Source organism: Lepidochelys kempii, chromosome 2 (genome assembly GCF_965140265.1).
Source record: "Lepidochelys kempii isolate rLepKem1 chromosome 2, rLepKem1.hap2, whole genome shotgun sequence".
Taxonomy (NCBI): Eukaryota; Metazoa; Chordata; order Testudines; family Cheloniidae; genus Lepidochelys; species Lepidochelys kempii.
This window is the reverse complement of record NC_133257.1, coordinates 233,490,078-233,503,463: the sequence shown is the minus strand read 5'-3', so window position 1 is coordinate 233,503,463 and position 13,386 is coordinate 233,490,078. Positions and strand designations below refer to the sequence as shown.

General features: G+C 37.2%; 1 protein-coding gene across 5 annotated transcripts in view; it reads left to right on the top strand.

The window, feature by feature from the left end:
* DNAJC1 (DnaJ heat shock protein family (Hsp40) member C1) overlaps positions 1-13,386 on the top strand; it is a 197,837-nt gene that overhangs the window by 74,616 nt on the left and 109,835 nt on the right. For all 5 annotated transcript variants that reach the window (XM_073334216.1, XM_073334217.1, XM_073334218.1 and 2 more), the window contains 2 exons: positions 9,513-9,614; positions 10,440-10,486. In XM_073334216.1, coding sequence (XP_073190317.1) covers positions 9,513-9,614; positions 10,440-10,486 — 149 coding nt within the window. The remainder of the gene's footprint in view (positions 1-9,512; positions 9,615-10,439; positions 10,487-13,386) is intronic.

Below are 13,386 nucleotides of genomic sequence, written 5' to 3'. Positions count from 1 at the left end.
AACATTCTTCTCAAATTGTGGGCACCAGAACTGAACACAGTATTCCAGCAGCAGTCACACCAGTGCCAAATACAGAGGTAAAATAACCTCTCTACTTTTACTTTGGATTCCTTTGTTTATGCATCCAAAGATCCTATTTGCTCTGTTGCCAATAGCATCACATTGGAAGCTCATGTTGAGCTGATTATCCACCAGCATGATCCCCAAATCTTTTTCAGAGTCACTGTTTGCCAGGGTAAAATCCCCCATCCTGTAAATATGGCCTACATTCTTTTGTCATAGATGTGTACATTTACATTTAGCCATATTAAAACACATACTGTTGCTTGCACCCATTTTACCAAGCAATCCAGACTGGTCTGAATTAGTGACCTGTCCTTTTCCTTATTTACACCCCCCTCAGTTTTTGTTTCATCTGCAAACTTTAGCAGTGATGATTTTGTTTTCTTCAAGGTCATTGATAAAAATCTTAAATAGTCTGGGCTAAGAACTGATTGCTCTGGGACCTCACTGGAAATACTCCTGCTTGGTGGTGATTCCCCATTTAGAGTTACATTTTGAGACTTATCAATTAGCCAGTTTTTAATCTATTTAATGTGTGCCATGTTAATTTTATATTGGTTTTTAATGTTGTGCAGGCATGGGTTACACAATACCAAGTCAAACGCCTTGCAGAAATCTAAGTATATTATGTCAACTCTACTACCTTTATCAACCAAATTTATAATCTCATTTAAAAAAAAACCCACAAGTTTGTTTGACAGGTTCTATTTTCCATAAACCCATGTTGATTGGGATTAATTACATTAAAAAAAATCAAATGAGGATAATTAATTGAGTCCCATATCAGTCACTCCATTATCTTGTCCAGGATTGAGGTCAGGCTGACAGGTCTAAAATTACCCAGATCATTCCATTTATCCTTTTTAAAAATTGGCACAACATTTCTTCCAGTCTTCTGGTACTTCACCAGTGCTCCAACGCTTATTGAAAATTAATATTAATGGTTCAGCAAGCTCTTCAGCCAGCTCTTTTAAAACTCTTGGATGCAAGTACTCTAGACCTGCTGATTTCAAAATGTGTGACTTTAGTAGCTTCTGTTTAAAGTCCTCCAGAGATGCTATTGGAATTAAGAGTGCTATTATCATATGATGAGACCATGTGATCTTTTTTCCCCAAATACAGAACAGAAAAATTTTTGAATGCTTCTGCCTTTTCTTCAGTATTAATGATAGTTCTACCATTTCCATATAGTAGTGGACCAATACTATTGTCAGGATTCTTTTTGTTCCTGATATATTTAAAAAACTCATTATTATTGTACTTAACTCTGCTGGCCATAGATTTCTCCTTGTCTCTGTTTCCCTTATCAGTTTTCTACAGTGCCTAACTTCTGATTTATATTTATTACTATCAACTTCCCCTTTCTTCCATTTGTTATATACTATTTTTTTACTTTTATAGCTGCCTTCACTTCTGCTCTAAACCAGGTCACCTTTTTAACAAACATGATTTTCTTCCTCAATTGTTGGATTGTGGTTTTTTTGAACATCTAGAAGGGTGTTCTTAAATGATTCCTAATGATCATTTCACTATTATTTACATTTTCTTGGCACAAACCACCACCACCTTGTTTGTGACAAATTCAAGAGAAAGCAATGGTAGCAAAAAAGAATCTTTCTCAAAGTATTTTAATAACTCTGGCCAGAGCCCACCTACAATGATCAGATAATCTGTTGTATAAAATATAACTACTAACAATATTTTACAAAACTGATTGGTAGTTTGTTACTAGGTTTAAAAAAACTCTAATAATCTTAACCATAATGTTTAATCTTTTTTATTTATTGCAAGTACTATACAAGCAGTAACAAGTTTATTCTCTTGGTAGTGCAGTGAAATGGGTATGCCAATATTATACCCTTTTACAGAGTGGTAAGTAGTGCAGACAAACAGCAAATCAATAGCAGCCTCGATTGGAACTCAAGACTGTCTAACATCCAACAACGCATTTGTTTCTATAGACTATGCTGCATTCCGGTTACTAATGATTGTAATGCCATCTGTTTGTGGATTTTAGCAGTCGTATTTAAAACCTGAGATTAATTGAACAATTTTGTCTTTTAGAAGCAGTTGCTAAATTGTAGTAGGCAACCGAGCCTTATTGTATAACTGCAATACTGCCAAGGGAACAATTTAGGATTTGAATTTTATATACTGGTAACTGCAAACTGTGTAGATTTTTTTTTTTTCTTGTGACCTAATCAGAGTGCCTGTGGCAATATCTGATCTGTATTGCTTTCACCAAGAATAGTTTTGGGACTATAGTAGGCTTTTTTTTAATCTTAATTAGTAATCATAGCTATGTTAAGTAGACTTGCTGGAAATGAGGTGATGTTGTACAGTATACTTTTAGCAATTCTTGTTAGAGTAAACTTATTAGTAAAATCTCTAAAGATGAGATCCCAAAGTGTGTGCTCAATGTACAGTAACTTGAAGAAATGGTGTGGGGCTTGAATAATTAGATAAGGCTAGATCTGCAAAAGGAATTAGATGTCTAAATGCCACTTCAAGCTCCATTATTCCAACATTTGAGATCCTCAAAACCTTTCTTAGCTTCCACTTAACCCTGTAGGTGTCTAAATGTATACTGTTAAAGTCCCCTAATTTTCTGCCACTGAGCTGGCGTACAGCTGCCTCAGTCTTGGCACCCACACGTCTATCTCACACCTAAGCCTACCCCTCTCCTCAGCATTTCCTAATGGCTAGTTTAGGCAGCTCCCTGCTTAGAATGCTGACTTTTGTGGATCCCACTCTTATGCGCCTCTCTCTCCCCATCCATTGTATAGTGAGCCTAGGCACCTAACTCAGGTCTATGGATTCCACTGGGTGGCAAGATCCCAGATTCTTACAGATATTCAAGTGTCCTACTCATATGTCATTTAATATACACTTGGAAACCCCATCAGTTAAATGCACAAATGTTCGTGGCTGAAAAGGTCCCAAGTGAATGTTTGCAAGTGCATTGTCCAGACACACAGGAGTCTGTGCTGAAGCCTTTGAATTTTAGACCCATGATTGTTTTATCTGAAGGCTAAATGTATAACAAAATAGTTCTTAAACCAATTAGTTATCCTCAACTTCTGCCCACTTTTTCCAGCAATATGGCTGATAACTGAGCATTGTGCTAAATGTTTTTAATTATAGCTTTGATCACTTTCTGTTTTAGTAAATACTTTTTAGCATAAGAATTTTTCCTTTATGCTTTGCTCCCCCAAATTATAAACTGGCAGAGAATGCTAGTTTTTCCAGAGCATGGGTTTATAAGGGCCAGATGGAAAGTGTCTTTGGTGTAATTCAAGAACACAACAAAAAGGAAACATAACATCAGTGTAATCTTAGTTAGAATTTAAGTGAATAAGAACCTGTCAATTTATACGTATGGTGAGTGGGCATTGCCACTCGCTTACAATATATTTAATGTTAACCTGTATAAGTAGCAATGTCCATAATATTAAGAACTGAAATAACAGGTTTTACTTCTGGTGTACGAGAAGGCTCAGATCTTGCTTAAATATCTCATACATTTTAAGATTAGAATAAACCTTATGAGGCTGGTTTTCAAATATAGAACAAATTAAAGGCAGTTCTGGCTTTGTTTTCTTTATTACTTTTGTTTAAACTCTTGATCAGTCATCCATTAGGGGGTATGAAACCTGCTATGGAATCAATCTCCTAGTACCCCACATTTGTTTCCTGTCTCGAAGTATGGATGCAGACATTTTGGGTATGTCTACTCTGCAATTAAAAACCCGGAGCTGGCCCATGCCAGCTGACTCAGTCGCCTGGGACTCAGGCTCTGGGGCTGATTAATTGCTGTGTAGACAGCCAGGCTTGGGTTGGAGCCCAGGCTTTAAGATCCTGTGAGGTGGGAGGGTCTCGTAGCTTGAGTGGCAGCCTGAGCTGGAATGTCTACACTGCAACAGCCATGCAGCCGGAGCTCCAGAAGCCTAAGTCAGCTGGCACGGGCCAGCTGCGAGTGGCTAATTGCAGTGTAGACATACCCTATGACCTATATTTTGAGTTCTAACCCCCAGAGGATTCTTGTCATTTACAGTTTTCAGGCCTTTTCAAAATAAGGAAAAATTTCCCGTATGTTTTCTAGTCTGTTGCAGATAGGAACACTGAGATATTAGAGCATAAGCTTTCGTGAGCTACAGCTCACTTCATCGGATGCATCCGATGAAGTGAGCTGTAGCTCACGAAAGCTTATACTCAAATTGGTTAGTCTCTAAGGTACCACAAGTACTCCTTTTTCTTTTTGCGAATACAGACTAACACAGCTGTTACTCTGAAACCTGAGATATTAGAAACATTTACAAATAGATGTCTGTTACTCTTGAAATTTTAGATAGGGTGACTGTTGCTAAAAAGTTTCAGTGTACTCTTGCATCAGGTGAACAGGTCAATATGTCATAAATTGAAGAGATGGGCAAAGAAGGGTTTTTTTTTTCCCCCAAAAGATTATTTATTTATTTTTAAAGCATTAGGTACTTTGTTTGCTGGCTTATTAGTAGAATTAATTGAAACATTAGTTTTCACTTTGCAAAACTGAAAACTCTTGAACTTTAAAAAGAAAATATTTCTGTTACAAACCACCCTCATTGCCATTTTCACATCTTCCCATTATAAAATGTTCATTTTTTGAACTGAGATTTTCAGTGCTTGGTCTTTTCCCAAATCAATACTTTAAAAAAAAAAGTGTAAGAAGAATTTCTGCAGCAATTTAAATAATCTAGTGGTAGGGTATAATTTTATTTGAGACGGGAGTACAACACGAACAACTCAAATATGAAACTTGGACATAGAACTCTTCAAGGTCTTTGACTTTCTGTTCCAATAGGTGAAATTTTAAAGTGCTTGAAAAATCATGTGCGAGCATGCTTCACTGGTATCCAAGATTATAGCGGAGCCCAGAATTGATTTGTCAACCCAGAACTTGATGAGGCCCACCATATCAGCCTAGCTCCCAGCATGCTGGATTTCATTAGCGCAAAGACTAAGAAAACTAGCATGAGATTTTAGCTGTCTCACAGAAGTGGATGCTGGCAGTAAGGTGTATGTTTTAGCTAATTGAGATAAGGATTTGGACTTTTATACTTGAAATTCTATACTAGTAAGGCTTTCTCTTGCTGCAACCAGTTATGCTCCATGGGATGCCTGATGCTGGAAGTATCCTAGTACAGTGTTTGCTCTGAAGCATGAGGTGCTTCATTACAGAATTACTAGTCACTTGAATTTAGGAGGACTGTCTGAGCTGGTGCTATGCTGGTAACTTCATACCCACATGAGGAAGGCAACATGGCAGACTACACTGGTTCAGTCAGCGACAAAGCATAGTTGCCAACATGAAACAGAGTGCCAGGGACAACTCTAATAAATTGAGTGTCTGGGGCAGGGGTTCTCAACCTTTCCAGACAACTGTACCCTTTCAGGGGTCTGATTTGCTTTGCGTACACCAAGTTTAATCTCACTTAAAAACTACTTGCTTACAAAATCAGACCTAAAAATACAAAAGTGTCACAGCACACTATTACTGACAAAGTGCTTGCTTTCTCTTTATAACCATATAATTATAAAATAAGTCTATTAGAATATAAATATTGTACTTATATTTCAATGTAATACTTGAGCCTGTTTTTCACTTGAGTCTTGTTGGAAGCCGGAGCCCCAGGTGGCAGGCTGAAGCCTGCGCCCCACCGCATGGACTTGAAGCATGTAACTTAGCTTCCCAAGGCGCCCTGTGAAATGGGGCCCCAGGCAGTTGCCCTGCTTGCTCCCTCTAAAGTTGGCTCTGCACTTGCGAACCCCATAAACCCACCCGCAAACCTCCTGGGGATCACAAACCCCAGGTTGAGAAACACTGATCTAGATGAATTGAGTACCCCCTAGAAGACCTCTGCGTGCCCCTGGTTGAGAACCACTGGCCTGGAGTACTAACAGGCCCCTCTACTATTGGACATGTGCATTTTAGGTAATTGTAATTGTTTTCTTAAAAGCAAGAGAGAGAATCCAGTTTTCACTAAAATGTGAATGAAGCCCTCCTTGAAGTCCCCAGAGCCACCAAAAAAAAAAAAAAAAAAAAGTTCTTGAAAATGTGGTTGCCCTGTCTTCCTTCTATCTTCAAATGGCTGTCCTGGGACCCACCTCTACTTATTTCTTTTGTCTGCATAGAGCACACTCTTAGTGCTGACTGTTCCTCAGATTCCACTGGAGCCTCATTGCAGGAGGCTGCAGGAGGTGAGACTGAGAGGCAGCTAGCAGTAAGTGGACCTGTTAAATAAAAGGCTATTAAAGCAGCCGGTAAAGATGCTGTTGGGGTCTGATTACAGAAGTATAATAGTTCGCTCCTGCTCCCACAGTTCAGTACATTGCCTAGAATTGCATTTACGTGGGATGCTTAACCAAAACCAAACAGGACTTTTGGGTACTGTGGCAAGGCAGATGGCTGTCTGTAATTGTTTCCGAACAGTTTGTTGAGTCATTACGTGGATGAAGACTGAGGATGAAGACCCAACATGTGCTATAGCAGAGAAGGCTCATGCCTTAGTAATCAATAAAAAGAAAAGGAGTACTTGTGGCACCTTAGAGACTAACAAATTTATTTGAGCATAATCTTTCGTGAGCTACAGCAGACCATTGAAGACAGACCCTAAAAAGATCTAGAGACTTTTCTCAAGGTGCCCAACATTACCTAAAGGATGTCTTTTTAGCGAACAAAGTCTCAAGGAGCTACGTAATTTCATTGTATTTAAAAACCTTGTTTGTACGAATTGAGTTACCTGACGTACTGATGGTTACTTTCAGATTAGTATAGACCAGGACAAATTGTGTTCATTCTTGTCAGCTAAACAAGGCATGATGTTGAATGTGGTTTATCGCTGATCTACTCCCCGCCCCCCATTGCCTTCCCCCCCTCAATTTGAGGGTTTAATCATGATTAGCTGACATGCTGAACACAATTTGTCCTAGTTTTACTGAGTGCAAAGCCATGATCAGCATCGTATCTGCTAACTTGATTCTCTTCAACAATATTCAAATACAGTAACATTTTGTAGTGAGAACAAGCCCAGTCCGTTGATGAGGTTCTAACTGTAGCAATGGGTGGTGGTAAATAAAATAGTCTGTAAATTACTTCCTGTACCTACCATAGTATGTTGTGTGTAAATAAGTTAACTTCTATTTCATACTTAATTTTGTATTTATATTACTCCACAGTTTTACTTAGATTTAAGAATAAATTTGCTTTACTGTTTCTAATCACTCTTTCCTTTCTCTGCTGTTTAATTCTAAGAAACCGAAATTATGGGAATAGAAGAGATCTAACTCGAGAGCTCTCAAAACATACTACTGTAACATGAGCGAGAACAACCCTTACACTTAAAATCTTACACAAATAAGAGGCTTTATTTTGGGAGCAGGGTAGTTCATTGTAAATTTTCCTTCCAACCCACCAAAAAAAAAAAAAATCCTACAAATTCCTTTGTTAGTCTGCTTCTAGATCTGAAGGAGTTGACTCTGACAATATTCTTCCAACAACTCCTTAAAATGTTCTTGTCAGACCCTTAGAGAAGCAACACTCAGTTAAGGGTCACCAATAAAATTAAATGCAAATCTTGATACAGATGAAGTACAACAGTAGATTAAGATGGGAGGAAAAGGGGATCAGGGTAAACTGCAGGCTTTACAATCTGGAGGTACTATTCCTTTGATCTTGTCACTGTCCAAGTCTCTGATTTTTCAAAAGTATCTTTTTGTTGCACATTTTCTTTTTGCAGTTTCTTATATACCTCTATTAAATTTCCAGGTGGAAAACTTACATTACATTGCACACAGAAAAATTATTTGGAATGCTAACATTTAGTCACAGTTCCTCTTCCCTCCATTCTTCACTTTCAAAAAGAAAAAAAACTTTAAAACATGACTGTATGGAAAAACTTCCACTGTCTTCGGTGGGGGTTGAAGCAAGCCATCAGTCATCAAATAGAATTCTGCTTTTGGCTGTGCACCTTTAGAAGTATTAGCTGAAAATACAATAAAATGTTGTGCGTATACAAGGAGGTGTTTTCTTTAAAAAAACAAACAAACAAAAAACACTTTTAAATTTCCTCTAAATGGTCCTGACTCTAAACAATTACTATTGACAGGAGAATAGCCTGCAGAGATCTGTTTGAGTTATAGGATAACAAAATTGTATCTTAAAATAAAATTACCATTCCATAATTAAACTACCTCTCAAACCCCTTACCTCCTACACACACAAGACTCTCTCTATATATTACAAATCTATTCACTCTTGAGCTAAAACTTTTAAACAGAGTTATAGTTTGGTGCTATAAACCTGAAAAATTTGTAATGAAAACAATGGTTTGTAATGGAAATTTGACAGACTAATTACAGTGTTGCTTTAATTGTCTTATTTCAGTTTTGTTCCTCTAACAGCTGTTCGGTTATAGGGATCTGTTTGTTTTTTACTCAGTCTCTGATAGTTGTCTTAAAATATATCTTAGAGAATAAATCCTAAAACAAGAAATTTGAAATTTCATGAGACTTTTATTTTACCTCAGCATGTTTTGACAATAGAGACGTCTTGGTCTGTTTAGGTTGTAGTCTTTAGATTTGAGCATTCATACTCCATCCTGATAGATTGCCTTGGTGATGTTTTCCATTAAATACAAATTCCTGGTTTATAGCATGCATGATAACTTTGATGTGCATTTTTTAGTAAGCAATAGATATAACCTCATAAAATCCCTCTGCTCTGGGTGATCTGTATCATCCTAGTAACTTAGTTATATTTAAGTAGTTACACAGTAAATGATTGTATATGTGCAATTAATTTGATATTTTGTTTTATAGTCCATCATTCACAAATGTGAGAAGTAAAAACCAAAAGATTTCTTATCTTATATTACAACTATATACCAGTATAGTCATGGTAGTTTCAAATTAAAAACAAGCTGAACTACTTCAGAAAATACATTTCTTTAGACATACTGAAATTGAATTTGCATGAAAATCCTATATGTAGAGAATTAGGGTAAATAATATTAAGGGAGAAACATATGTCAAGGCTTGAGATTTAGAAATTTAGCTTGTGAAAGAATGACAACTTCCTTGAAGATACAGATGTATTAATTTTTAGTTTGTCTCTTTGAGCTCTAAATTAGTGCAGAAGTTTTACTGGTTAATTTTAAGAAAGCAAGTGTTTGAAAGTTTTGGCAAATACTAACTTGTAATGAATGTATGGTAATGAAAGAAGTTAAGATGAGAGATGAATTAGAGTGAATGATTGTTCAGTCATGTCGGTCAGTCTAGCTGCATAGCTTGGTTGTTAGACTGATTGCTCAAATTACATTGCCTCAGGTCCTGCATTTGGTTGGCTGTCTTCTCAGATCTTAACAAGGTTCTGGGAATTTGTTTCTGACAAAGTTTGCTTTGTGTTTTTGCAGGATGCTTCATCTGCAGAGATTAGGAAAGCATATCGCAAGCTTTCACTAACTTTACACCCAGACAAGAACAAAGATGAAAATGCAGAAACCCAGTTTAGACAAGTAAGTGACACAAGCTATAATATACTTTTTGGGGGGTTGGGGGAATAAGATCAGAATTTTTATAACATAACTTTACTTACTAACATCAAGAATAAATACAGTTTTGATAGCAAAGTAAAATTTTGTAATTATTTGTCATTTTCAACCAGGGCAAAATTATTCCTGTATTAGTTGGATTTAGTGTTGGACAAATGTCATATAAAATGTTCTGTAGCTAGTTCAGTAACTCAGATTAGTTTTCGAGTATCTGAATACATTTGATTTACAAGTATTTTAAAATATTTAGCTGTATTCCTGTTAACTGGAAAACAAATGTTTTATTCTTTTTCCTCTGCATAAAAGCATACATACAAACTTCTATTAAAAGGGAAAGTCTGTTTGTAAGTATACACTTTGCCTTTTAATAGAAGTTGGGAAAAAGATCTTCTCATCCATCTTCATTATATGTCATTTAATGTAGATATCAGTAAAATTATCTTAAGTCTTGATCATTTTCCCTTCTGAGTCTTGACATTTAACAGAGCAATAGGGTATGTCTGTCATAGTTCAGCTTTACCAGTTCAATGTACTTCACAAAACGAAGGCTACTTGCTGTGTGGTGTTATAATTGGAGTACCTTTGGACCTATTGAAGGGACACTATTAACTTAAAAATCACATTCCTGATGGAAATTTTTTACCTATTTTTGAGACAAATATCACCTCAGATTGAAATATTAGAGAGGAAAAAAAATCTGTTTTTAAGATTTGATTGCTTTGTGCATGGTGTTTTCACTGTTTCCTTTTCATAGTCATTTTCTTAATAAAAGCAATGCTTTTATTTTAGTTGGTGGCTATCTATGAGGTTTTAAAGGATGAAGAGAGAAGGAAGAGGTGAGTACACTTTGCATATTTTTAAATAAACCTCTCATGGGTGCTAATCCTACAAAATTTATGCACATGCTTAACTTTATGCATTCTGAGTAATCCTATTGACTTCACTGACTCACACTGAATATAGTTAAGCACATATGTAAGTCTTTGTACAATGTGGGGGCATAATTTTTATTTAGCTACTATTTAAAGTAAATAGAATGCATATAGGTATATGACACATGTTTCAGTGAGATAAGCTGATTACTTCCTTTGATTCTTAACATTTTTTAAAACAGTTTGTATTTGGAGTGAAATTTTCTGTGTTAGAACAATCTCTAAAAGATTAGTATTTGTAGTTCTGTATTTCTGGATCATGTCCACATGAGGAGAGAGCCATAAATTGGTGAGTTACAATTTTAGGCATGTGAGTTGAGAATTATAACCCACTTCGCCCACCTGTTAGTTCTTATGTAGTGAGAAGGAACCATAACATGATTAGGTACTCTGTTCCTGAATGTTTCTAGCTTCGTGTATTTTGATATTTTTCTTTTAAAAAGCATATAATTTAGGATACTGCAAACATATAATTATATTAGTGTCTGGATAAGCCTAGGGGTTTTTTTAAGTGGTAGATAGTTGCCCTGGTGTATAATTTAAATATTTGACTAGTGCCCCAGAGGCTTAAGTGGTGTTCCAAGAGTACCTGAAAGATAGCCTTAATGGACATTAGCTTGTGTTTGGACTGCTTTCCAGAGGACTGTAATGTGCCTGTACGTATAATCTGGTTTAGGATATCCACTTGAACTAATGATTTTCAGGTTTACTTGGCAAAAGAAAGAGTCATGCTCCCAGCACAGGAGTTCTAGTAAAGTATCTTTAGGTTTACAGCTCTCTAAACAGGGATTCTCAGGACCTTCTCTTGAAGGCTTTTGGCTTTGTAGAAATCTTGGCAGGAATCCATGTCTCATAGCAGAGATTATCTTCTGTCTGGTAATCCTCTATTTTGAACAAGTCATGAAAATGTGTTTAAGGGAGTTTTTTAGATTGTGTATGTTTTCTACTCTGCCTCCCTCTGTGGAATTTCAACTTGGAGTCATAGATCAAGGAAAGTTAGGAAGTTTAACAATGGGTGGGCTGGGGAGGGGGGGCCTGGGTGGAAGGGGAGAGAGAAGGGGTGGGTCAGTAGCTATTTTAAAATGGTTCCAAAAGTATGAATTAGCCTGAAATTTTATGTCTTCTTGCTTTATAGGTAACATCCTTTAAATGTATTTTCTATTTCATCATAGTTTAATGTTGAGGGAGTTTATCATAAGATTTGCCTTTGGAGTTCCTTAGGAATTTCTCCACGTCTTCTATACCATGATCTTGCTTTACTTGTAATTGTGATTCAGTAGCTTGTAACTATTATGTACTTAAGCCTGTCTACCTGAGAAAATTGTACCTATTTATCTAAACCGTTTTAGAAATTGATATAATGAAATTGGTGCAGCACCTTCATGTGAAACTTTTATTTCATTTTAAGGGAGCTTTGTATCAGTTTAGCTTAAGTTGATGCATTACGAACAATTTTCTCATATAGACATGGCCTTCCTGATATTTTTGTCTCCTAGACTAGAGCATGTGTGTATGAATGACTAGCCATTCTGTAGGAGAAAGGGTGATATTCACCTGAAAAGAGATTTCTAGAAATGGTATGCAATCTGCAGTGTAAGATCCAGTTGTCCAATCTGTTCCTCAAGAATTCTTTAGCATTTGGATTGGGGACTGAGTTGAAAAACTGAACTGACAGATACATATGTAAGTAAAGGCAGTATTCATACCCCTGAAGACACAACCAACTCATAGGTAACTAGCTTTTCCTTGATGCAAGTCTCAACTAATCATCCTGTGAATCAGTCCTCTAAAGGGACATGCCTGAGGCCAGATAACACATGTCCCCCCTGCAACCTTAAAGGTCTGGAGCAGTGTGGGGGGAAAAGGGATAATGGCCCCTCTAAGAGTCTTCCTAGTCCTTTGATGGTTTGGGGAAGGCATTTCATGAGCTTGTGGGCTGACCAGTGGTGCTCAGGTAAGACATTGTCCCTTGTGTACCTGGGAGAGAGTATATAAGTAGTGTCACTCCAGCTGATCCCTTTCTCTTAGCAACTCCCCCGACCTAGCCCTACGATTAGCGTAGGAGGAGGTGGTGGTGGTGGTTGTTTTTTTGATCTTCTGTGGGCATTACACTAGTTGCCCTTTGGGGGGCTGGAAAGGAATTTTTCCCTCAATGTCCTTAGATTGGCTGGCAATCTGTGGATTTTTTTTGCTTCCCCACTGCAACTCAGGACCTGGTCAGATAGCTTGAACTGTACCTGTTGGCCTGTCAGAATTTAGCAGGTGACAGGTGTCCGGTGCTGGTACTTGTTCCATAGGAAGTCTGGTTCACTGATAAACCGAAAGCAGTAGTGCATGTTAGGGGATGGTATCCCCTAAAGTAGCTGGGGAATGGGTTTGGGGTTTCTAATGTCTGGTACAGTGAGACCAACCCCCTTTCCACAGCCCTTTAAGCCACATGGAAGGGGAAGGTGGTCAGGTCCCAGCAATGGGCTAGGACCAGGTATTGGTGAGGGCTGATGGCAGCCCTCAAACAGGTCGAAAAAATTGAAGAAGCAATGATGACCTGCACTGTATGAGTTACTGCCAGGTAGTTCCCAGATGAGTTAAGTTAATGAAGTTGCAGCCTAATTAAACCTCACCCCTTGCATCTTGTCTTTCTTCCTGCATGTCTGGGACAATGATTGTGTGTATACAGAAACAATAGTTACACTTCACAGACCAAATAAGTGGAGTAACTCCTTTTAGCAGATTAAAAATAAATTATTTTACTTTAACACATGGAGTTAGGCATAATTTATATTTTTATTCTTTTTCATTTTGGA